The sequence below is a fragment of the Taurulus bubalis genome (assembly GCF_910589615.1).
Source record: "Taurulus bubalis genome assembly, chromosome: 18".
Taxonomy (NCBI): Eukaryota; Metazoa; Chordata; class Actinopteri; order Perciformes; family Cottidae; genus Taurulus; species Taurulus bubalis.
The window spans coordinates 7882936-7910750 of record NC_136606.1 but is presented as its reverse complement, the minus strand read 5'-3'; the positions used below and the strand labels follow the sequence as shown (position 1 = coordinate 7910750).

At 41.3% G+C, this 27815-nt stretch overlaps 1 protein-coding gene across 1 annotated transcript; it reads right to left on the bottom strand.

Annotated features, from left to right (window-relative positions):
* Positions 1-10: 10 nt before the first annotated feature.
* Positions 11-27329, bottom strand: esyt2b (extended synaptotagmin-like protein 2b; the record flags this gene model as incomplete). Its single annotated transcript, XM_079234439.1, has 24 exons — positions 11-841; positions 936-1004; positions 1108-1157; positions 1259-1364; positions 1730-1861; positions 2152-2250; positions 2565-2923; positions 4331-4480; positions 4589-4675; positions 5752-5826; positions 8145-8246; positions 8921-9016; positions 9113-9202; positions 9650-9698; positions 10131-10213; positions 10397-10573; positions 11169-11289; positions 15941-15996; positions 18564-18653; positions 20879-20951; positions 22038-22114; positions 22425-22559; positions 23084-23125; positions 26970-27329. Coding segments are annotated over 24 exons (2679 nt in total). The 3' UTR covers positions 11-840.
* Positions 27330-27815: the final 486 nt, after the last annotated feature.

The window sequence follows — 27815 nt, the reverse complement described above, 5'->3', positions numbered from 1 at the left end:
AAAACCCATGAGGCATCATTATCATTCAAAAATAATAACATTAAGAAGGCAAAAATTACATAGCAGGGTTTTTTTAAGGCACAAGATAGATAACAAGAAAATTATTTAAAACCTCCAACAGTTATGACTGCATGATAAAACATGTACAAGCCTGACAACGTTACAGCCCCCCGTCATCGTAGCAACAACTTCTGGCAGCCCTGCTCATAAAATGCAACTATTGTTGTCTCTGCTCATATTATTCAGTTTGTTCAACTCACTGTGTGGTTTGAAGATCAATCAAACCCGTATTCAAGTATCCTTCATAGTATACAGCACTTGTTCATAGCCCTAAAATGCCCCCAGGTCTTCAGTAACATCCAAATATTGCACAAAATCATCGTAAAATATACACAGTTATCATTTTAATCTTTGCATATGTGCATTCCATGTTTGTAATCAAGCATAAATAACAATAAGAGGTAAATAATCAAATAACACTGCATGACATAAAACATATCAAAGTCAAGACTGCTACTTAAGCTTAGTTTAGTGGTTGCATCTGTTCCTTTGGTAAGAGTTTTCTCAAATGACAAAACATAATTTGGCACATTTGAACAAAAGGAACGGACTGCAGAAACAATTTTGACGGATTCCAATATAATTTCCTCGGAGGAAATGTATGACCACGAAAACCCCTGCAAAGTTTTAAATATTAGCGACCTGATATTTACATGAAACGCTGACAACAGAGACAAGGCAATTAGTGTGTTTCAACACGTTACACTATGTTACAATATCTTCCGTTAATGAAACAATGACAGGAAATGTTTGAAAAATGTCTTGCATGCTGAAATCAGTCCTGTAAAATATATGAAAAATGTACATGAATACAACAAAATGATGTGCCCTTTTATTAACAAGAAAACTATTTTACAGCAGAAGCGTGGGCTCACTATGTAAAGAGGGAGTCTTGAATACTTCTTATGCTTTGAGACGACACGCCATCTTCACTCAGGTCATACCTGCAAGAGAAAATGATACAAATGTGTATTCAAACATTAAAATGGGGCGTTTATTAGCTGAACAAGTCACTCAATGCTGCTCAAGGAAAATATAAAGGTTTACCATTGTGTACATCCTTTTGATATATCGTCCCCACTTAAATCTACCAGCACCTGCCAATTTGAACAAGGAAGAAAAAAGTTTTTGGAATATATGGCGTACTTGGGCGTGGCTCTACTGCTGGAGAATACGCACAATAACAGCCAGAAGTTACCTTTCCCAGAAGCCCTTTGTGTTTGGACAGGATGCTCCCTCCGTTCTTCACGGCTACATCCAGAGTTCTCCTGTGGAGCTCCACCATAGATACACTAAACTCAAACCTGCAAACACAAACACACACATCTGACACCAGTCTACTATGCACATTAGACATTCACACCAATTATTGTTTAGAAAGTTAAATTAAACATTTCCCAATTGCACCCTTGATGTGCTCCCTGTGTTTATTTGGATCAAGCTCTGAATGTTGATCAACGGCAGCCATTACATTAATACAATAATATTATTAATGTTAAGTACAACCATTTAGCCTCTAAATCATTAAACCTTTAAACTTTCAAGGACAGGGCACACGTGAAAAGCCCGACAGCTGCAACACACATCTGATATTCATGAATATGTTTCAGATAACAAACTCGCTACAGACTTATTTTAATCATTCAATAATAATAATATCTAAACCCACGTTTGATCATAAACTGGGGTAAGGGTCCTCTTCATTGTGCCCGTCTTCCTCCTCCCTGTCCGGCTCTTGTCAGGCAGCAAATAGAGGCGGATGAAGGGATCCGAGCCATCTTTGGTGAAGGCTATCAAGTTACTGAGGACACACAGGACAAAATTGCTTCACTCACATGCTGCCAGTCACATGTTACTTAGGTTAACGGTGCCTGTTTATTCTTAATTTTAACAGCTCCACAGGAAGCAAGCGGACCTGCCTAGTGGAGACTCACTACCCTCAAATTAGTATAAGTGCCGGAGGCTTGGGCCAAAAAGAAGATGAGTTGGAAAAAAGTCCTTGAAAATGAGAAAACCTTCAAGCTAGTCGACAATATATCTTCCCAAAAAGCAATTCTAAATGCAGGGTATGACGGCAGTTGAGGACCTCACCGGCAGGCGTGCACCACCACAATGAGTTTGTTCCTCTGGGAGCTGTGCCGGACAGTCAGCTGGACCTCACCCAGGGGGTACTGGCTGGGGGCCGAGCCGCTATAAACACACAGGAGTAAGTCAGTGTCACTTCCACAGGTTGCAGTTACATTATACAACAGGCACAGATGGATAGTTTGACAGGTAAACGTATAAAATATATATATATATATATATTTTTTTTTAAAGTCAACATGACATTCTTTTCAGAGGCAGCTGCAGAATTTTAATGAGAGAAATACATTTACAACCAATAAGATCCTCAGAAATGAGATGAAAAAGAAATCCAGAAATGGTGAGCTACATATCAATCAATGACAGGAACCGTGCTTATGAAACATTTCTAGAAATAATATATAATTTATGTCCTTTACTTCTGCAGCTGACGAAGCCTTTGCTGGAGCTCCAGGGTGGCGAAGGGCAGGGAGATGTCTGAGGCCAGACTGGGCGTGGACTCCTTGTGGGGCAGGTGCTTCTGGGAGCTCGACATGCAGGAGCTCAGGTTGGAGACGCTGCGGGGAGGGCTGGCCGAGTACGGCTCGCCGTCCCTGTGTTGGAGGGTGAGGGTGGAGGCGGCTGTCGGTGGTGGAGGCGTGGGCAGAGGCAGCGGGGAATCCGAGGCTGATCGCCTCTTGGTGGGTACCGGTGCCGGGGTCGGCTGCGGCACGCTGGACTTCCTGACCCGGACGGCGGAGGGCTGGTCTGAGGACACCTGCTTCTCCAGGGACAGGATCTAGAGGAAGACATTACTTTTGAATTGTACATCTGTCCTGTCAAAGTACTGCAGCTCAATGAAATGGGGCTTTGGTTGGGTTTTAAATGTAACCTTAAAGCGACTTAAACAATGCTCTGACTTGTTTAAAAGACTTAAAGGTTAGAATGACGAATACTTTCTTGTAAAGTGGTTTCAAAAATGCAGATTTGTTGCGTGTTTGTACAGCAAATCAGTTTTCATGGAGCCATCTATCTCTTTATCTTTTGGATCCAAAACGGTCATTAAGCCAGTAAAGCAATTTCCCTCTTTGGATATCTGTTATGAATCTTGATATGTTGGTTGTGATCCAATACGGGAAAGCCATTTCAGTGCCGGTCAATATTTTGATAGAGCTGCATTCATTTTCTTATTCAATCAGTTGTGATGACTCAATACAAGTGAATGCACTTTGTTTTAGTGTCATGAAAGGGCAATGCAATTTACTTGCTACAGTATCCGAGGGACGGAAATTATTATAGTCTGAAACAGAAAGTCAATGCCATGTCAAATAGTGGTTGTCATAATAACTAATTATTTATTAAAAAAAAGTTTGAATTTTAACTGATTGTTGTGTTCTGTAGATGTGGACTGTCGTAAGTAACAATAAAACCATTTTCTAAATGTAATTATATTTCTTTATGCCATGCCACAAACTAAACTTAATTAATCTTCACTGTATTGGGGAAATTTCTATGACAGATAACTGAAATTCAATCTCACTATTTAAATGGTCAGATACCACTAGGGAGAAGCAAGAACATTGTCATTTAAATTTTTTAATTATAATTATCATCAGTCACCAGTCATTAGTCATTTGGGTCAAGCGGCATTTACCTTGGTGGAGCCCCACAACACAAACGTTAAACATAAAAAAAAAAAAAAAGTCACCGGTGACGGTGACTGATCAAATCTGGGACAGTTGACCTTTCAGCCGGCAAAATCATAAAATAAATGAAAATAAAATGAGAAGCTTGCTGCTTTCTCCCTCCGTCTAAAGTCTAGGATTCATTGTTTCAAGTATTAAGAAGAATTTATAGTGGTAAATCTGCTATCATTGTCATTGTAAACTGCATACGAGCTTTGAGAAGAAACCTTGAAAACTAGGTGTAGCAACAGTTGCCAAGTTAGAATTGAGCTGAGATCAAAAAGCTGCAGCGGCTTTTCAATAAATCATTTTTGGTTTGTTGTTGACACGGCAACACTCGCTTTGCCGGAGCATTAGTTCAACTGTACTGAGCCGCTGTCTGAACACGCAGCCTCCTCCCTCTCCATTCTGTGTGAACAGCAGATCTTGAACGTCTGTTGTGGTTTCCTCGGCCTGAAATAAATACGTCTTACATCACCAATGCATGCATGACAGTGGGAAGTGATGCAGTCCATCTTTACCCTCAGGGCCATCTTGAGTTTGATGGTCGAGCTGGGCCCGGAGTTCTTGAGAGTAAAGCTCTGCGTCAGCGTCATTTCCTCCTCTGCCAAAAGGCCACTTAAAGACACCGTCAAATTACCCAGGGTGCATTTGTGCTTGTCGTCTTTTACCTGTGCATTAGGAAAGATCTGCTTTAAACGCGAGACCACTTTGTGCATGATCTCATACATAATACATCAGTGAAATGTTAAATGAGTGGTTGGGTGGTGCAGCCTCACCTCCAGCTCGAGCTCCTGCCTCCTGGGATTGTGAACGAAGAATGAGAAACAATCTTCCCACAGAGGCTCTTTGGTCTTGTACCGGATCTTTACGGGAAGACAGGTAGCCTTTTGTTAGTCATTAATTAAAAGACACTGGACAGCAGCTAATTAACAGCACGATTCATCTGGAGACATCCTTTGATGGTACTTTAAGCCATTAGGACTGTATTTTCTGTCAGCATGATACTATTAATCAGGAGCCACACATACACATTTAACAGGGTGTTACAAATAATGTTGTTTAAAACCTCTAATCAGCTCTGTTGATTTTTACAATCTACTATTCATTTTCCAGTTTTGCCACAAGATCTGTATCCATGACTAAATGATTAGGACAGTGATTGGCTTTTCATAGTTTCTGTGCAACAATGACTTTGAGGTTAAAGTGTCTTCTTCACTTTAAGTGTCGTCTATATTGAGGGAACGGAGTACGACTCTTGGCCTTTTTCCTCCACAGAGTCCCATACATATGAATATACTGTAGGCAAGGTGACCAAGGAGGTTTTATGGCCACTTTACTTGATTGACATCACTCATATAGTATATATAGTTGTGAAGAGAGGGGAGCTATTTTAAGTGGCCCTCCTATGAATGAAATCTATTTTTCTCCAAATGTAACGTGACAGTTGGCGCTCCACTTCATCATTATTCAACTCAATCATTGGTGAGAAAGACTGCATCAACTGATGGCAACAACATAAACCTGTATGATCGTATCATTACACGTTACTCAGATTACTTTCTGTTGAAATAGCTGGTAAATACACTAAAGATCAATGCAGAAGCTCTTCAGCAGACACTTAATGGTGAGTTGGAGGTTACCACTATTTTCTGCAAAATCATTTTTAGTTCATCTCTCTGTTAATACCACAGTAAGAGCGAAACATTTTCAAAATAGAAAGCTCCAGGAAGAGATGGTGAAAGAACCATCTCTTTCACCATCTGGCTGTTAAATTGTAATACCTCTTTGGGTGCAAGAGTGTGAGATATTTTCTGGTGAATATAACTGCTGTATTCAGTTGCTATGGCCAACTAAACATTGACACATGCTGTTCCTCTCACAATGAAAGGAAAGGACAACATCTGACAACATAACAATACTGAATAATTACACGACTAACCTTGCTCTCAAGTGTCTTGTGTCCAACAGTCAGCTGGACGTAGGGACAGGGTTCGCTGCTACTCTTCTTTGCAGACTATCAGAGAATGAGACAGAGGGTAGTCAGCTGATGCTCCTCACTGTGACAAAAAAATGCGTAAATGTCAGTAACGGACAATACAATTACATCCAAACTCAAACATTAGCATCTGGAGACTCTGGATCAAGCACACGGTCGGTGAAAGAGTCTGCAGTTCAGAAGGGAAGCAGCATTCCATACATTTTGACAAGCGGGGCTGCAGGCAGAGAGGCTACCAAGGAGACTGCCAAGCTTTGTCTCCACTGCTTTCTAATTTTAGCATGCTGGGTTTCGACAGCGAAGTATTATTCGGTACTCCTTACACAATAATAATACCCTACATGTCTGCAAGCCAGGGGGGGACGTAACTTACTTGTTAACTTGTCCTTTCTCTTGAGGACGGTGCGGAAATTTGACATCTATTTGACATCTATTCTAAGCAGCATTAGAATTAAGCTCTACATCGTAAATTCAGGGTGATTAACACAATCCCACGCTTTGATATGCTACAACTTGGACTAGGCAATATTATATGATTGTCCTTAATTTACCTAAAATACAATTGTGTGTCTATGTGTAATTATGTGTCAGGAAGAGAAATTCCTGCTGTCTTGCGCTTCTTTTTTTTCTTCGTTGAGTTTTTTCTTATCCAAATTAACGGTTTGGATTGATGATGCTGTGAGACAAATTTGTGAACTCACATTTTGACGCTTATTTTATATTATTTCCATTGTGGAGACAATTGCTTGTAACAAGTAAGATTTAAAGATATCTTCGCCGAAGCAGTGACGGCAAACTAGCTGAAACCCTTTGAGGTTCACAGCACTCTGATGGCAAGTGATGTCGACAAGAAAGACCTACAAGAAGCATTTGAGAAATATATGGTTAACAGGTTTACATCAATTGATGAATAAAGGCAACAAAGAGATGCAGAGGCTCAGTCTGTAACAGCCGGCCAATCAGAATAATAAAGACTAAACTTCATGAAGCAAAAACGGAAATATTTGTAATCCAATTGCCTTATGATGGCAGATGAAACTGACGCATAAGAGTTATGTTGCACTCAGGGAGTGTCACTGCATGTGTGACAATGGGAGGCTTGAAACCTCCTGAAAATATTAAAGGCAAGAAACAATAAAGCAGCAGTCGAGTTCCTTCTATTTCCAAGAAATGCAGACAAGCTGGCCTGACGAGCATCAGTCCCTCCTCATCTATGCTTCCTTTTCGATCAGCCAAACCTTCGACATAATTCCAAATGATGTTGGATCGGCAGCAGGATGACATTTTCCCTCCTAATATAAACGCTGCAAAAGTGGCCACAGTTTCATTTAACCATAATGATAGGACACACATTGAGAATAGAACAGATTGAGTGCAGTATTAGACTTTTTCATGCAAGATCACGAGTTAGGAAAGGTGGAAACTCATTGACAGGCACAACAAGGGGCACAAAACAGACAATGATCCATCATCATGCACATTTATTTACATAAAATAATTCACTCTGCTTGTTTTATAATCATCACAACCACATGGCATTGTATGGTGCACTTGAAGACACAGACGGGTAACACAGATGAGACACAGGGTGTGATTTGTACGTGCAAACCATCTTTCCCTCATTACCTTCAGGGCCTTAAAGACTGAGACTTGCTTCAACCCGTCATAGGTGAAATCTGACAGGTTGCTCTTTAAGCCACAAGGAGATTTAGGGGAGAAAATCACACCCATAGTTAGTAGAACGGGAGTTGGGTATGGCTAAGAGGCATGAGGAGAAAACCAGAAGACCATGTTGAAATACGACCCAGAAATGAATGATGTGGGAGATAAATGAAAAGCAGCATGAGGGCTGATGCTGTTGACAGTACAGGCAGCTAACAATGAAAACACAGGTCAGGAATAATGAGAGTGTTTCCTTCGGGAAAGATTTGGAGGAGCTACTGTGTGCAGCTTTTTAGACAACCTACAGGCATTCGGTATCTGTGCAGCTTCAAAATAATTGGCTCACTAATGCAGACAAAGATCACGATGAGCTCTGCCGTGAGCTGTTTGTATTGCAGATCTTCCATATTTTAGCCTTGAACTAAGCAACAGATTCAGAAGAATATGCATCTGACTAACAAGCTGGCATAACGGAGTCCACTGTTTAGAGGTGTCTGCTTTATGTTAACGGTTATTGGGCACTCATTTTAATCAGACATTATAATAAAACCCGTGCAGCTAACACATGCTTTAAGATGCAGGTTTGTAAAGACTACTGTTACTGTTCAACCCACATCATTGCACACCGCTAATGCTAACACTAGCAGGATGCAAAAAGTACGGGGGGGACTTACAAAAAGTGTTCTATACTCTGAAGTATTGCTTTCATAAAAGACTAGACCAGATGCTCTCCTCTCTCTTAAGTTTCCACAGCCTAAGCTGCCTGTGAAGACGTTCTTGGGTGAGGAGGGAAGAGTAAAGAGAAAAAGGTGAAGTTGTGAGGACTGAGATGGGCTAAAGAACGTGTTATTTTGTAATTGATGGTTACAGGTTCAACAATAGGTGCAAAGAAAGATTTCAAATTGCATTAGATACACTTAATAAATGTGCACAGCTCCTGAAATGTAGAGGTTTTTGAGGTTCAAGGTTTTCACCGGACAACAGCTGGACAAATTGGAAAATATTGGCATAAAACAGAATCTCTGAGTGTTAGGGACATGTTCATAAATGTGGTTAAAAACATATTGACCCGTTTGAGGTTGAAGGCTACATCCATAATAATCATTCATCATTGCTTTTATGGCCGTGTTTGCAGTAGCTAAGATAATGAGGAAAATAAGGTTCACCCGGAGGTCAGAGTGCAGTAGAATCCAGTATTCACGAAGCATCGTGATGCCAGGAAAGTGGAACATTGCTGCACACTGACCAATAATCCTTATTCAAACAAGTGTGCAACACTGGTATTTCTTACTAAACTGGTTCTGAGAATTAATGGGGTCAGGTGTGTGTGTTTCGGGTGGAGAAAAAAAGAAGCCTGCATCAGCCTACACATGCTAATACTTCACAATCTATAGGGTCAGAACAAAAGCACTGACAGCATCAAAATAGAGCGAACATTGCAGTATCTTACTGGTAGGTTCTTTGCTGAGTCCAGATAGACCACGAGCAGCGCTGAGGATAGTCCATCATTGGCCAGGCTCCTGTCTGCACGTACACTTCGCAGCACCTGATTAGACAGAAAAGACGGTCACCACAAAGAGAAATGACAGATAATGTTAGCTGTTAAAGCAGGAAAGTAAAGTCTTTTATTTCCGTGTTGTACCTGGTCCAACTTCACAGGAGTGGAGAGCAGAGACAGCCACTCCAGTTTTAAGTGGAGTTTTCCAGTCGGAGTTTCTTCCAGGTCAAACCACTGCAACAGTGTTACAAAACATCAATGTTAAATCAATAAGGTGATCTCACTGAAGAGACCAAACTGTTTTTGTTATGCTAGGGTGGGTAATGTATTTTATGAAAATATATCTTACATCCCGACAATTCTTAAATCAAATGCACTAACAAAAAAATAAAAAATATGTATCTGTGGCTGATGCAGGACCATAACAAGCCCGTCTAATCGTTTCATTCATACCAAATGAGCAAATGCTGCTTATCTACTTTCATTGGAAAAGAGTTGGCAACACTGGGCTGTGTTTTTTCGTTGGATCATTTTAAAATCTAGTGTACCTTTAGTGATTCTCCAATGACGCCAACCCCATGCCGGAAAGAGGTTAAACTATTCTGTTGCAACGTACAACAGAACAAATTCTAATTAAATAAACTATGATATGCTGTAATTTGACCATAGAAATGGTTTTACCTCATCAACCTTCTGTTCTTTGTGCAGCTCAGTCATATCGATCATCAGGCTGTGAATAATGTAAAATAATAATTACTCATAATGGGACGATAAACAGTAAGCAGAGGATATCACAGCAATTAATCAGAACAGAGGGGGTCCAGTTATCGATCGGCTGCATTGTGTTGTCAGCACTTGGTGTAGTGTTACAGCCTTGTGGTCCAATCCATTTACTTTGCCCTTGGGCTCGGAAGTGTAGGATAACACCTCTTCTTTACTTTAACTGATGTCTACGAGCACCGATACTTCACACCTTCCCCTTGTGTTGTTAACGCTGTGTTTAGATCCAATATATAAAGCCATAGCCGATCCTTAGCTGTTCTATACCTGTTTATCAATGACAACAAAGTTCGTTCTATCAAAGTTCGTTACAAAAATACCTTATTTCTCAAGAAGAATGTGTGAGAAGATCCGAGCAGAGCAGGAAATGAGAGAACCTCACCTTCCCAGGAAATCATCTTTGTCAGGATCTTCGTCAAACAGCTCAATCTCAAGGTGTTGACCGGAGTGCTCGTACACCAGCGCCTGATGAAGACATGGACATATTGATACTTCATACAGGCAGGCAGGTCCGGACAAAAGACACATAACCCATGTTGATGCAGGTTGGGAGAATGCACTCGTTTCTATTGTCAACAAATCCCACTGTTACTCAAACGGCACTGTTATAAACGTTCCCTCCTCCTAGAGGCATCCCAAACTCGTCACCTCGTAAACTTCGTTCCATTTGGGGTTGAGGCTCTCCTTCACCGCTTTGCTCTGGAACAGCTGGTTGCCGATCTGAAGGACGCCATACGGGTCGGACTTGCCCTTGATCAGCCCTCCCAGAAATGTATCCTTCCCCTCCAGATCCTGAGCCTCCAAGAAGTGAATCCTGAGGACTCCCTGTGGAGGCGAGCAGAGCGCAGCGTTAAGGGGAGCGACTCTGAAATAGCAGCTCTCGCCACTCGGAGGTCACAATGGGAGTCAGAGTTGATCGGATGTGATCCTATCCACCGGGTGTCGAGAGGCAATGCAGGAGAAAGCTGTGGCTTTTTGCGAGGGGAAGGGAGAGACAACATATTTGCAATGAGGTTATTTGTTATGTACTTTTTACTCTGTTTCCTTTATTAAATATAAAAAAGTATATGATTTTAACAATCTCCTCAACTAGGTTGGATATCAGGCAAGTGAAATACACTGAATCGTCATCATGTTACCATGGATGCTGCCTTGAAATGCTTCAGTGCTGTTGTGAGTTAAAAACAAATTAAACCCAGATAAAAACCTTTCTTTTATTACATTAATAATCATAAAACATCACGTTTTATGATTAATAGTTGATTGATAGTCCAGTGAAAATGGACTATCAAGAACCTTCAGCTACTAACTATGAATTCCCTCGTTACATTTCCCACTGTAGTGAGCTTATAATCTAACCCAAATAGCTAGAAGAGGCGTATTGAACTTGTTTGACAGCACTCTCACACTGCTTTAGTACCTTTGGCATGGGGAAACGGAGCTTGGCCAGTTCCACATCCCCGACCAGTGGGATGGTGATACGATTGGGTAAAACCAGATAGTTGTAGATAATGTCTTGAATCAGATTGTCAGAGAAGCCGCTGTAATGACAGGAGGGAAGGTTGAGAGAAGGGGGGAAGGAAGATAAACAGAACGAAGCAATGAATTATTTAATGGATAGGAAGTGTGTCCGTGGGTTATAAATATTCTCCTTTAATCTCAGTTTATTACAGAGCATTTCTGATTTAGATGTGTGAGAAGATAGTAGGAAAATTGGAGTCACTTCAAGCATGTTGGTGCTGCCGGCCAACAACCCTCTGAATGTCTATCTGATCCACGGCTGATTCAACACTTTGTGACAACAACAAAGACAGTGAGGGCAGATAATGCATTACCGCCAGGCTTCGCTTTATCCATTTAGCTGCTGCGGCACAGCTGGAAAATTGCAATCACGCATGGGGAAAAAAATGTGATGAGAGTGAAAGTGAAAATTCATCATCTAGTGTTATTGCCCGGGCTGTCACTCGTAGAGAAACAGTTGTGGTTACGGCGCAGCTGTCCATATATCACAAGGTGGATGTCCTCATCAATAGTGTGTAAACTGGAAGTGATCCTGTAATTGTCTCTGGAGGGAGCCCAAGCCTCTAAAAACACACCGGCTAAATCTACAAAATGGCCGACGAGAAATGCTTAAGCGCTGCCAAATGTGAGCCAACAACATGGTCAGATGACAAGTTGCCTAATAAATCAGGCATTTACTAATACGCCGGACCTGACATGCTGAGAAATGACATGTTTTGCTTTGTAGATACCTTTAACGTTTTACAACTTATACATCGGTTGCACAGTGATTGAGAAATAATTGTCTCGTCTTCACCGTTTCTCTCGTTACAGCTCTCTGCTTTTGTAACACAGTGTAGAAATGTATTACTATGATTATTGAGCTCACACCTACAACAACAACCACTTAGTTCCTGTCTGCCAGACAAGATGCAATAGTTCAGAGCAAACCCAACTCTAATTCATACCAGCAAACACAGGCCAACTAAAAGCCAACTTATGCGTCATGCTGAAAGCAAATAGTAACTACAAATGATGGAAAATACTAAGGAACAATAAGTTTGGACATGTCGAACAACACAGATGTCAATAATTTAGCACTAGCCAGCAGCTATTAAACTTTGTAGAGCAGAGTATAGTTCTGAGTTTGCTGCAGTTTCAAGTAAATAAAGTAAAAGTTATGAATCCAACAGAGATGACCAATATTACCAAACAGCTAGATCGGGTATCGGTGACAAAAGGCCCATCTGGTATCGATAACCGTTAATAAATAACAATTCAGGACATTTATAGCTTGAATTAAATGAAACGAAAAGCCCAAAACTAAAGACATAAAACACAGAGAGTTCACAGCCCCAATCTCTGCAGGTAGGTGATCCCACAGTCTGACTGCATCGGCTTTATCACCTTCATATAATAATCTAGACTTAGTACCGAGGATCTCAGGGTGCTGGAGGGAACACGGGGCAGTAAGACATCTGACGGATAACTCGGGGCGAGGCCTCTCAGGGCTTTGTACCTAATCCATTATATCCTGAAATCAATTCTAAAAGCAGCACGTAGCCAAGATCTGTGAAATCTGGTCATGTTTCCTAGTCCGAGTGAATGAGATGAGCTGCAGTCGGAGAGAAAGGAGTTACAGTAGTACGAGGCCGTAGATAACAGTTTCCAGATTTTTAGGAGAAAATAAATGGTCTAATCCTTAAAAAAGTATTAAAAGCAGGGTTGACACGTTTGTCTAAGTTTTCTTAGACTTCTGCAATGCTGAGTTACTGAATGGGACAGAGAACCAAAATGTCACGAAGACAATTTGCAGCATTTGGCTTTTTTATTATTATTTTATAACAGAGAGCTGTGAATTTTGATTGTATGGACCCAGTAGTGGAGTTGAAATGCTGACCCCTATCTGTTTGGAGCATGTGGCCAGATTTCACCTTTCCGCACCTTTTAAGGACCTTTGCTACTCTAAACCAGCACTGAAGCAGCACAGACACCATCTGCTCTGACAAAAAGTCCAATGAGATTAACTCAACTATAACATTTCTAGATGGGGCTTAAAGGAGGAGAGAGGTGGACGTCCTCTCACAATCAGGCGGATTCAAACAAATGTGTAAATCTGTGGGTTCAATTGACCCAAGTTTACGTCAAAAGACAACATTTCCTTCATTTAAATGTATAAATTATGCCTGTAGAGTGAAAATTTCTGTGAATGACAAAATACAAATTTTTCCCGAGTCACCTATGGGAACAAAGATGTTTTGCTCTCTTCACGCCGAAACCCCATTCAAGTGAATGGGACAATTTCTCGCTGTTTTTCACGTTTTCTGGAAAACGGACGGTCGAATCTCTTAGGAAAGTCATAGCACACGATACCCGATGCAAGCCGCACGTTTTGATGTATTTTTACGCATGTGCTGGCAACGCCGCGGGAGGAGATACTCGCCAAAGTTTTGTGGAACTATGATTATTAAGCCCGCAGGAGAACATGCAGTGTGCATGCTGGCATCGCCACACCGAATTAAACCGTCCGTGTTTGTTTCTGGAGTCAAGAGAAACATTTGTTTGATTAATCCTCAGCTAATTTTCCAACGAAACGGCAGGATACAGCTTTTCTCTGTGAGCCGATTAGAGGCATTGGGATTCTCTGGTGGGAGGCTGATCAGAGGCAGAGTGAGAGAGAGAGTTCTCCTTCAGCTGAGGGCTGAGGGTGTGAAGGGATTCCTGCCGCATCAGCGCTTATTGCTGCAATTCTATTGCTCCCCAGGCGTAAACACTGAAAACACCCTGCACACCTGCTTGTGTGTGCATGCAAAGTAACCGTTTGTTAGCAACTTTAGGGCCATAGTGCAGCCATGCACTCTTTATATTGTATAGCATACGCAGTACGATATTGTGTGTTTTACTCTCCTGAGGACCATGTCAAAGACAAGTTATGTCATCCTTTGATCGACAGCTTTGCTCGTTCGTGGTGATTAAGTCCGAGCGGTACAGACTTACATAATTCATTTTAATAACATTAGTGATCTATCATCAAGCACCATCAATCAGGTCAAACTTTAATGTGTCCAATGCTTTGGTTTATGATTAAATAACTGCAAAACTAATGACATTTTTATCATCAGCCTCAGCATTACTGTGTGTTTAGTGATAGTTATTAAATGTTAGCTCGCTCTCACGCTCACCAAATATGGTGAATATGCTAAACAGCAGATTAGCATTTTGCTCAAAGCCCCTGTGGTCAGCCTAACAGAGCCAGTAGCATCTGTCTTGTTTTGATTCTAAAACAGACTCAGCGATGACACATCGCAACATGAAAACAAGTAAAGCATTGGTTACATAATGAAAACAACAAGGTTTAGGAGAGACCCACTAGGCTTCATGTCTGTCAGTCCGTCTGCGTTCAAAGAACAGCTACGGTTTCACCATCTGGGCCTCTCCTATAGCAGCTTACCCCGTTTCTCTGCACGTGTCCAGCTTCCTCCACAACCAAACCAACCCCCCTCCACACACACAGGCACATGTGCACACATATACACACATTGCACTGCACAAGACTCAACAAAAGGAGCTGACGGAGCCCGCCCACTGAGCTCTGCCTGTGCCAACATGTCTGTCCACATCAGCAGGGTATATGACAAGAAACTGTATTCCAGGAGAATCACATGCAGCATTCATGCTTGTGTCACTTTATTCGGTTTGTAAATAAAGCATGAACCACTCAAGACAGCAGTGAGTAATTGTGTTGGGCCTTTAGCATCTCTCAATCGACTTTCATTTACTCTCTGCTCAGCCCACATAACTACCCGAGGGGGAAAGACACTTAATATAAGCGAGACAAACTAAGCAAGGATGAGGCTACCAGCAGCACATTTCCTTCTCTGGCCAGATTTAGTCCAGTTAGATCATAAAACTATTATCTTAATCTGATTATTCTAAGAGTAATGTGTGCATGTGAATGTACTGCATGAGAAATACAGCGTATGAGCTCAGTGTTTGCTTGCAAAAAGACAAGTTTAACTGGTCAAGCTCTTATCCCAACAGCAACAGACAAGGACACCATCGGCCTCCAGCAGGTAAGAGAGACATTAGCAGTGCATCTGGTGAAGAAATCTAGCGAAAGTACCCCCTACAAAGACCCTCAGCTCCTTTATATCCAGACTGAAGACTTTTCTGTTTGCTGTTGCCTTTAATTGAACCAGATTCAAGGATATTAATCAATTTCTGCATTTTATTTCTTAAACTGCACTGCAACTTGTATTCTATATTTTTACTTTTTGACTGTTTTTAAAGTTTGAATGAAGGTTCTTCATTGTTTAAAAAAAAATGTTTCTTCTGCATTATGTTATAAAGCTTTTAATGGTTTTATGTGAAGCACTTTGAATCGCCTTGTTGTTGAAATGTGCTATACAAATAAACTTGCCTTGCCTTACAGAAATAATTGTCAGTATCGGTTGGTTAAATCCACCAACATGTCATTGTGGTTCTTAAAAAGCAGAATCCAAAACATTCAAAACAATTACAGTAATATATGAGTGAATAATGGCATGAATAAACTAGACACGTGTCCAGTTTCCTAAAACACTAAAAACCTCCTACTTGTTCTAAAACTCTTTAAAATTTCAACATGTATTAATTTTTCTCTCCAAAACACCAACAAAGACATTTCTTGATAAGCGAGAAGAGACGACTTACTTGAGCCCAGGAATGTCAAGTATATTGGTGAGGCCAGTCCAGTTTATGTCCAAGAGCTAAAAGAAGAGAGAAAGGGGAACATATAAGTTATAGAAAGTGTGAATTATCTTAAAACACTTCACTTTATTGTATCTGCCTCCCTCCGTGCTACATTTGCCACTTTGGCCGACCGACCCTGCTGATAAATAACAGCGGCGACAAATAGTCATGACCAAGTAACAGCAAAAAAATATAAATCAAAAGTTATATTGTTGCAATTGGAAACAAAGCGCTGCTTTTCCTACTATGTATATTGTTGCCATATTAATTATTTAAGAAAAATGTGCACACCAGTTTGAAAAAGGAATGTAAAAATAAACCACAACATTCTCTGACCTTCTTTCCTCAACCTTATTGCTTCTAGCTTTTGGATTTTTCCATTAAAGTTCGCTTAACCTTCTAAGTGTATAAATGGATGCTGTGTGTAAAATTAGCTCCAGTTTATGAGTCCCAACAAGAGGCCAATACACAGATTGTTGTATGGAAATTCATTAAAAAAACACCTGCTCACTAAAATATTTATAAAAGCAGAAGCAAGCATCTAGGGTCTCATTAGTTTTCAGGATATAAAGAACATGGTTGAAAGAACCCGTTTTAAAGAATTCCACAGTCAAAAAAACAACCAATTTACATTCACTCTCTTGATAAAACCAGCAGCAGGTATGTCAAATCGGATAGTGACAGTGGAGGAAAGCAAATCAAAGAGAGTGTGCATGGCATCAGCTGAGACCTGAAACGCGGGCAGATCCTGCGTCTCAGTGAGCTTTGATCTGCTTCTGCCTTGGAGCTGAAGCGGCTTTCTAAATGAGTCTTTCCCACCCTACTTTCCCACCGGCCCCAAGTTGCTTTTACAGTACTGCAGCAGATGCGCTGATGCCGCAGGGGAGAGGGGAGCGCTGCAGGGTTGTGATCCGATGTGGTGGAGAGTGTTGTGGGAAGGTGGTGTGGAGGGACACGCCCCTGCCTGCAAATCACTTCTACGGAGCAGTCAAAAGACTCAAGAATGGGACAATAACAACAATGCTGACGATGTAATCACCGTCACCATCATCTTTATCATCAGCATCAACAAAAAAAAGCAAGGTATCTTCAAATTTGGCAAGCTATATTTGTTTGTGATCGACCAATTATCAAAAATGGCAAAATGATTCAATGACAACTTTCTTCCTCAAATGTTTATCTATCCCCAAAGGTTATGGATTAATCAACAAATGTATTTATCAATGCATTAATTCTATTGATTCATCAACACATTATTCGTAAAAAAAAAAATCACAAGTTCCTGATGTAACCAGCGACAATAGATATCATCCATTGCTTCATGAATCCATATTTAAAGTGTAAGACAGTTCAGCTGAGCCGTGGACTCTCTTTTTAGGTCTCGCAGTAGAACGTGTTGCATCCTTTTATTTACGCTGCACTGAGTCACGTTAAAGCGATTGCACAGCCAAGACCAAGACCTCTTATGGTCTGGAAATGTTTCTATTTCATTTGGCACTTGGGATCAGGCCTTCTACGGCACGCTGGGAGCAGGAAGATGAGAAATTGCCCACAGGAAATTTATTTTACAACTAAATGTCTCTCTCTTTCTCTCTGCCAAAGTAATGTTCCTCATCTAGAAACGGGGAGAAGATTGAGATGCATGTGAGTGTGTGTATGTGTGTGTGTACATGTGGGGATGCGACACGATTTTCTGAGGGCTGTTGCCTTCTCCCTTCAGCCTCGTAATATCTCCACCACCTTGAGCTTTAGCTGAGTGCCTGGAGTGGAGAAATCTGCCAAAGTAGGGCTGGCTTTGTCTGCAGCTATTTAAAGCTCTGCTATAGTTCCACTGGGTCCTCCCATTTGGTATAAATCAACCCAACATTTGAAAGCTGTGCAACAAGTGGCTCTGGGAGATTGACGGATGAGCGCTGGAAACTATTAGATATGCAAACAACTGGCAATGAAAAATGCAAATCATAGAACGTGATGTAGAGCGTTTAAGCTGCAAGAATGTAGACAATATGGAGAAGGAAAACAAACTGGGAGTCAGGGGTGTAAAATTAAAGAAACACATTGTACTGTGATTCAGCTATGATTTGACTTACAGGAGGTCCAATCACATTTCTTTATTTGAACCTCTAATTTTTCCCTCGAACAGAGTTTCATTGGGCAGTTATTATTTCTGCCTGAAAGAGGCAAACGGATAAAGCAGATAACCAAGGAGGGATTTATGAGATGCAATTTTATTAAATTTAGTGAGAGTGTAAAACACACAGAGAGCCAAAGTGGAGTATAAAAGATATTCAGGACATTTGGGGATATTCACAGAAATGGGGCCAAACTTGGAACAAGACAGAACCGAGATAAAGCCTGCAGTCCCTGCAAAGGAAATAAAAGTATAACACTAAAAAGATAAAGCTGTAATGCTGCACCATCACAGGTGCTGGAATTAAAGACATACTTAATCCCAGTGTAATAGCATTTACTCCACTCACAATGCATTCCTTCAGTCTGCAGTGTCAGCTTAACCTCCACTGCGTCTCTGTTCAACAGGTTTGATTGATTTAACTAGAGTCATGTTATCAGCGCCTGAACTTACCGGCTTCTTGAGAAAGAACATAGACAGGGCTCCAATGAGAGGCATATCACCAAGCAACGGCTCCAACACCACTCTCAACACGCCGTGGATCTATGGAAACACAAGAAGAACATATTGACATACAAACAGGGGAACCTCACACCCGGCTGGCAGTCGAGATTCCTCGGCAGCGAAGCCGTTAGCCGGAGCACATGACAGGTTGGAAACTTGAGCGCGGCCTGACTTCACACCTTCCCCGTGTCATCGTCCACCTTCTCCATAACATATTATGATATTTGCAAGGATTATGGTATTGGAAGTGCTTTACACGTGTCATGTGGACGCCACACAGCTGAGCGCACCGCGGCTCTAATCAACACCGGAGAACAAAGTTTAAATTCTAGCACCAATATATTTGTTTGGGGGCTATATTTGTATTTTCAGGATGGATGGAAATTAAATCTTAGTGAAATTGGAATTACGCCCGTGAACAAAACATTATTTGAACCACTGCCATTACTAATTTTGGCTCTTTTAGTGTGTGTTAGAATAATAAGACTTCACATTATTAAATTTGAGATGTTTCCTGAAAATCTAAACTGGGAAACTGATGCTTTACTTTGTCATCCGTAAGATTAATTGAGCTCCTTAGAAAGTTATAGGGAGAGCCAGCTGGCAAACCAAAAACGAAGTTTAGACCCTTGAATTTCTAGGACATTTGAACAAGAATTCAAATCTAGTTTTAAATCAAGAATTTGCACAAGAATCGTGAAAGAAAATCCTGTTAGCCTTATGTGGCAGTCCCACATTTTACACCCCAATTTAATTACACAGGCATCACATTTCTGTAGATTGTATAGCCTGAAGAACTCATGTATTTTAAGTAGGGACGTATCTGTCTTAAAGACCTGACAATCTACAAAAGAGAAATGGCTGTAATCGTTGTCTGTACAGTAGCTGTGAGGTGGAGTGGACCTCCATCATAGCAGTTGGACCACACGACACGCCGATGTCAAACAAATAGTAAAAGTCCAATATCCGTCAGCGTTTAACCCCTCTCCTCACAAAGCCATCAGTAATCTACGCGCTATCATGGGGTGAAATGCACCTGCTGGGTGTAACGTAAACCAGCTCATGGAGTGATGTGGATGTATTAGTGCTGCAGAGATATGTAGGTCTGCCTGAGTTACATAATGGGAGCAGTGAGTAACAAATGTCTCCCGGGGACCGACCCAACAGCTATCCGTCTCCAAGGAGGCGCGCTGATTGTTTTCTCTGCCTGCTTGGGTCCACTGAGCCACAAAAAGGGCGACAAAACGCACACAAACACACTTATGCAGTCAGGCAGTCCTCTTAAAATGTAATACACAAAGTATTAAAAGGTTACATGTTTGTATTTAAGGGTGTATGAACGTATTGATATGTTGAGTTGATATTGAGTATTGCAATATTATGTTTTGTGATACTGTATCAATGGTAATATTTTCAAATATATATACATTTCGTATGTAGGACTGAATGTAAGACGTTTTTTTTATCTACTTAATTTGTTAACCGAAACAATTCTCCAAGCAGTTCTATTATTATTATTATTATTATTATTATTATTATTATTATAAATAAGTCAAATTATGTTTTTTTGTACATACACTGAATAGTGGAGCAGCTCAGTCTAGCAAGACAATTATAATATTTTGCATATGTAATACCTTTCAAAAATGTACAAACCTTTTCTTAGTTTGAGTTTTTCTTTTTCTTTGGAATTCCTAGAAAGTTCATTAAATAATCAGTTCTTTGAATGAACTGGTCACAATATTTGGACATATGATGCCTGGGACTTTGGGTTGCAAGTAGGCATTGCTATTTTTTTAAGGCGTCTCAAGTTAAGACAAAAAAAGGTTGGGAACCAATGCTTTAGAGGAGTTCACATGCTTATTTCATTGTTGTAATTAATGGCATCACTACATGATAAGCTCATCAGCGGTAGAACACAGTACACATTAATGATTTGTGTTTTCATGTAGCGTATGATGAAATCATACACTATCAGAATTAGAAATATCGTTCTACTTCTCTCAAAGAGAAAAGCTCCAATCCAAATACCTTCAGCGTTTTTTCATGCGCTATACAAAAACACTGCAGTTGATCTCCTCTACTGAATAAGCCTCTCAAATCAGAGCCGACAGGAGAGACCTTTTACTGAAGATACTGTGGAACTTTCTATCCAACGCTTCATGTTCCTTTTCTGACAACCAATGTTGAGGTCAAGACTCATTCCAGCGGAAAGTACCTCTGTGAGAATGTGCAATAAATCAGCCAAAAAGAAATGTCCTCACCTGAATGCTCTTAATGCCGGCTTTGCAGTAGTAGCGTTTGATGTCTATGTCAATCTCGGTGTTGCCAACGAAGCTGAGTGACAAAAACAGGAAATATGTTCAATACAAATTCTGTGAAGAGGGTCCTTCACTTTTTTTTATCAATATTAAAATGATTTTCATGGTTGGTTAAGACATGCCATTGGTTAAATCCTGGTGACTCTGTGTTTTATTCATTATCTTTATGGAGTCTTGTTGTGAAAAATATAAACACAAACATGCATCAAAGGGTTTTTCCTCCAGATGTGACATGATTGTAGATGTTCAGCTCATTGAGTCATCAAGTATTATACATACTCATGTTTTCAAGACCATATAATGATTTGAAGAAATCACAAGGTCTAAAATATTATTTATGGTCTGCACTTTTTCCAGCAATAGCCACTCATTGTAATGACATTAAGTAATGACCTCTCTAAACAGTATAGTTTTTAATTTTTCGTGGCAGAATCCCCCATCATTACGGTGGATTCAGGTTTCCCTCAATGCTGTATTTAATCCAGTATTACTGTTTTCAAAGGTGCTAAATAAATAATTCAGAGCATATTTATTGTCTGGGAAAACTATGCAAATTTTATCCACAGTCGCAAAGAAGCTGCTGTAGAGGCGGGAGCGGCACAAATAGAGGAAACATATTGATATTCAGGCCACGATTTACTAATTGGTGCACACAATATATCATTAGTTATATCAATTTAATTCAATCATCCCCAGGTTCTCATGGGCACAATTTAAATAATTAAATCATTTTGGCAGTGCACTTGACTGAGTCATTCATTCCAGCCGTCACCTGCTAAAGGTACTGTGTTATAGATCGCTATGGATGGAGACTATTTAATTAAGCTTGACTTTAGCTTGAGGATTAACTAACAAGACGTTGTTGAATTGAAGGGAATTATTGTTCTTAAAATGCAACTAAAGAGGATATTAAGAGATTGTGGATTATGTTGCTGGCAATATGCTGATTTAGAGGATGCTATGGACTTTATAGAAGGCAAGTCTGTTGTGCTGTCTCTCTGTATACTTATATTGTGCACACAAATTAATAAATCATAGCTGGCTCTGTAGGCTACAATAACAGAAGACAATAGTGATTTAAATAAGTATCGGGTGGGCTCACCTGATCTGCAGGTCCATGATGATCTGTCGCTTATCCACGTTTTCTGTATAAACCTTGACCCCGTTGATCCTCAGGGGCTTCACCGCAAAAGAGAAAGGGAACCATTATGACCCCTGCACCACTCCAGTCAATCAACACTAAACCAACACCTCCACATCTCCCAAAACCCCCACGTGGTGGGCACAAGGTCGACCCCCCTCCTGACCCCCACATGGAAACTATTTATGCAATGCGCACGTGTGTCGGTGACGTCAACATACAGCTCGTATGTTGACGTTCAAGCTCCCGCACTTCCCCCCCCAGCTGTCCCAACGGCACCTGCTGCCAGTGGTCTGTGTTGCCACTGCCCGACTTAGAAGCAATGCAGCAGCACTAAGAGGGGCTCACTTTGTCTCCCATGTTGATCTTGCTGAAGCAGAAGGTGCTGAGGTGGGCGTTGGACTGCTTCACCGCCGGCTCGATCGTCTCGTGGAGCAGCTTCTCCGCGAACTGGCACATGTACGGCCACATCTGCTTCACGGTCTGAGGGGATACAGACAGAGAAGACTGAACTTTGCAGAGACATCGTGGGACAAACAAAGGAATGATGCCCTTTACATCATATAATTACTCTAAAGGGCATGTACATGCATGTACATGCATGTCCTGTAAGACCTTGTGGGATATCAATGTCCCAATCTCTCCCTCTTTCAGCTATTATTGTTAGCTTGGTTTAAGTAGAATATGTCAGACTCAAACACATCAAGCAGGGACAAAAGCCTTTTTAAATGTTGATATCAGCTTCTAACTAGATCATTTAAACGTGACTGCTTTACAATTTGCATCCAGGTCGTTGCCATGGGGATTCGCATGGGGGTTAATGCATTCCACAGTGCAGCAGAAACAGTCCAATGTGCTGCAGCGTGGCGACACACACAGCCCCAGTGGGAAGAGGAGAGAGCAGAGGAGCGGCAGACATCCATTCCATTTACTCCAGTTCACACAAGGTAGAAAGGAGGGCGCCAGCCGAGAAGACACATTTGAGCGATAGCCTCTCAATTCTTTACCTTGTTCAGCCACTCCACTCGCTCTATGTCTGGGAAGTTGACCTGCAGTGGAGAAAAGAGAGGACATGATCTCCAGGATATGGTGGTGTCAATAAGGATGGTAATCCAACACTGTTTTAGGCAAGTTCCACGTACAAGCTAAGTGGTGAAATTTGTTCCCACTGCCAGTCTGACTTTAAATTATAGGTTCAAAATATTTGAGCGATCTGTTTAAAGCGGCACCTCCCACTTTGGGGGAAATTAATGCACTTAATGTTCCAGATAGGTGACGAATTGCCCTGATTAAAAAGCAAAAGCTTCAATATGTTATTAGGTGTTTGCACAGGATCAACGTGTGAAGCCTTCATCTCTACATTTCAATAGAGTGTCAAATTACTTCTGTATGTGGTGCACATTTTAAGTGCGAAGTAAAATCCCTTTTGTTATCTTAAAAAAAAAATGTCAAGATGTTCTCAAAGCTCCCACTTAGGAACATCCAGTTTTAAGATGTCATATTTCTCATTTCAAACAGGCCCTATCGCCACGAACTTGGCATCCGGAGCGACACATTAGTGTGATTACACTTCCAAAGAAGAGAAGACAGAGTGGGTTTCTGTTGGGTTCTGATGCATGAGACCATTTGTTGCAGGGGCACATTGATATGGAGACGTTACTTCATATAGAGAAAAAAAAGGAGATGAAGGATAAGAGAAGATGGAAAACACTTGTCAAGTAGAGGTCATTGAGCTTCAACTCTACCGTCAGAATGCTTTTATGACCTTTCATATCATCTCTTTTTTGTTTGGTGTTATAAAATAACTGACTTCAGTGCAAACCTTCTACCTCCTTTTTTTTCACATTCTGAGTTTGAGCAAAGTGCATTCATTCCTTGTGCTATTGAGTTTACAGGTAAATTAGAAAATACCTTAATACTGTGCTTTTTCTAATTTGAAGACATTGTAGAAATAAATCCAATGCCAACCACTCTCACATTGCCAGACCTCCACAGGCTACAACTGTGAGTCTGAGCTGCAGTTTGACTAATCTTGTTTGACGACCAAAGTAAATAGGCCATTGATTTAACAAGAGTTAAAGGAAATGTCCGGGATGGAGTCAATACCGTGCACAAAGGTGGGCAGGAATGCACACACCGCCTAAATAAATAACAGATAAACAGCCCTGACTCTTCATCACATGGAATCGAAGGCAGCTATTCCCTAATCTCAACAGTAAGATAAAGTGGCGTTTCTGGCTGGAGTGCTGCTGAGATATGACATGCAGTTCGACATCTACAGGGAACGGCACTATTCCTCATGGAGGAAACAAAAGTGCTTATCCAGCACTGATGTCAAGAGCAGGAAGACGGGGAGCAGAAAGTTCCACCTCGGGTGACAGATCCTGGCTGATAGTTTTGTTATGGGGTGGAAATAATATCATCCTCTGTGTGAGACGCTGGCATGCTTCATTATAACACATGACACAGTAACCTTATTCACAAAATGTAGATGAAGTAATGGACGATGCACTAAACGGGACAGGGTTTAAGTGCTGGCTGATAAAAACCGAGCTGAGCAGCAGAAAGTGGGAGTAGAGCAGTTCAATTATTCAGCTGGTTGCTGTATTGGTGAAAAGATTCAAATGAATTGGGGCACATGTCTTGAACGTGTAATTTAACAGTGTCCTTGAAACTAAGAGGGTTGTTCAAACTGCTCTCAATGAGCGCACTGAGTCTGGAAAGTACCAACTCAATATCAACTAGGTGTTATATACTTGTTGAGACTTCAGATCTATATCTTGCCCGTATTTACTTTGTCCTTTTTTCTGTAAACCTTTTATAGTATATATACATTTTTTAAAGAGGTAAAATTTGCCTAATTCCCTAATAAACAACAGTGTGAACTAATATATGTGGTCCTTTGGGTGTGTGTGTGTGTGTGTGTGTGTGTGTGTGTGTGTGTGTGTGTGTGTGTACAAAGCAATGTATCAATAGTATATTGATATTGTGTTATGAAACTAAATACTGTCCTACATGTTGGATGTTATAATATCGTAATAATGCAAAAAGTGATGTATTTTCCTAGTTTACATACACAATACAGCAGCAGTTAGCGAGACAGTGTGCTGAATTTATTCCCACTGTGATATTAAGCTAAGATCCATATCCTTACTTTAGTGTAAGTAGCTGCTACAGCCAGCCAATGACTCACCCGCATGAATACAGCTGAGGGTATTAACTGGAACAAGGAGTGCTCTTCAGCTGTAGAAGTTTGGGAATGTGGACACTGCACTAAAAAGCATTTGTGAAAGCAGTGCCATGTCTATTAAGGCTCACTCCTGCCTGCCTAGTGGGGAGAAACTGGCACTAGCAAAGATTTAAGAGCTATAACTATAAAAGTCCCACCCCCTGATGACAGCGCAATATACATACAGGATATGAGCTCAGCTTGTCAGTCTAATGCTAATCAATTGCTGCAAAGCCCTGGAAGGTGCAAAGTGTTTTCCTGTGATGCTCACCCTCCCCAGGTACGACCAGAGTTACTTGTAGTGCTTGACTTGCAGTTTATTTTATGAACCACGGACTTAAAGCCATTCATTAATGCCCCTTCCCTCTAAGTGGGATGCAGTTGCTCTACCCCATCGAGTTCCTCCGCCCCATATGTAATAGCCTCAATGCCTCCTCGGCCCTGTGTCAGCAGAATACGCTTTTTACAGTTCTAAAAACATGAGGCTGTACCGAGCATCACAAACAAGTTGGGCTGTGACTCTGGGATGAGTCTGATATGGAAAGTGTTGTATTTATAGTTTGATACGTTTCAGAAGGGACTTGAAGCTCACGTTAATTTGCAGTTCATTTGAGCCCCGGTTTGTGCTTGGATAGCAGTCGATTAAATGCAATCTAACCCTGTGTCCATTAGTGATTTCCAAACTGGACCCCTGAGACCATCAAGCATTCTTTAGAACCACAGATGGGGTTTATCTACAGGAGATAAAAAGTGCCTGAAGTGGCTTCCACAGCCAGTTTATCTTTGTCCTCTGGACTGACTGTCAGTGGAGTTAACTTGTGGATAGCAGGGAGTTTGGAATTGAATTAATGAATATGGAATGTAAATGACTGACTGATGCATAAACATTGTGCATTACAAGTGCATTAACTTATTATAAAGAGGCCAAGCCATTTACTTTGAGATGAATCCCGTTGATGCTATAATGCAGCTCCCTCCAGACAGCCGTTAACAACATGTCTTACAAGCCTCTATTAAAAGAACAAGAGTCTCAGACCATATGGCTGTGTGACAAAACATAATGAGTTTAGCATACATTACACATACATTTTGTGGGAAAACACTGTCTTCAAAAATTGAGCTCTAAATTATCATCTGAGTCGATGTATTTGTTGTTTTAGTTGCCACTTGATGAAATGCAACCGTATCTCATTGACTACACACACTGGGGCTGTTAAAGATCTTTGGGAAGGTTTCAGAAGATTCCCACCGAAGCCCTGAACACTAATCCGTTAACCACGAAGGAACAAATATCAAGAACCCCAGAGGATAAAGTGTTGCTGTAAGGGAGTGAGTTACTGCAAGTGAGCAGTGTGAATCCCAAAATAACAGGGACCCTGTGGGCATGTTTCCCTTGCAGCGTGGTGTCTGGTTCACCATTGTACCCTGCTGTATTTAGACTGGGACTCAGTCTAATGTCACTGCTGTGGGGGGACAGCTGCTCCATCACAGCTTTACAGCTCAACTCTGCTCCTCCTGCTCTTGTCACCTGATTGTTTCTTCCTGGAAACTCAAAAATATTCCTCACAAAAATACCACATGCTTTACAGAGAAACAGCTCAAGTGGGATGAACGACGTGAACATGGTTTCATCTCCTGTATATTATGTCACATTGTGTCCTTACCCATGGTGGTAAATCAGAGACCGTAAGACTCTGCTTGATACTTCTCTCATCTTGCTCAAAGAAAGCGAGAGCTCGACTCAGGCGGCTGTGCTTCCCTCCAGTGTTTCTCCTCCACAGGAAAAAGATAACAAGTCCAATCAACAGCCAGCTGAAGCTGAACTCAAAATAGCCCAATGCGTATATGGGGAAGATGATAACAAACGTTTTTGCTACGTGGACCCAGGTCTGGGTCAGCTCACTGGTCGAAGACACCGGGGTGTCCTCGGGTATGTTCCCCGCGGAGGGATGGGGAAAGTTGTCGCTCGGAGGCGCGATGTGTCCGTTTTCCTTTGGTAGATGGGTTCCTCGTGTGTCTGTCATGCTGTCTCTAAAGACGCGTCCCTGTGCGTCCTCGAACTGTTCAAATGCGGATCAGGTCGGGCGACACTGTTCCCATGTGCGAAGCGGTACCTCTCCTCGCGTTGGCTCACCTGCGCACCGACCCATCGCCTTCGGAGGAATCGTTGGCATTGACCACTACAGGAAATGTATTTGACATGGTCAAAAAAAAGAAATAGGCCGCCGAGCCGAGCTGGTCCAGTCCACAGCTGCACTTGCTCCGACTCTCTACACAGGTTAAATGCTCATTTCTCCAAAACGCACAGGGATCATGCACCGTGCGTTACCAGCGGTGTCCAGAGCAGAGCTAAAAAAGAGCAAACACCGCCACCTGACGCTCGTTAGCGGCAAACGCAGGTTATCGTTTTCATCTGCGCATCGATACACGTTGAGGCGGAAGTACGGTCAAACAGCGGTCCTTAATCGAACTAAAGTACGAAAATGTTGTTTCTGTTTCAAACAAAGTTC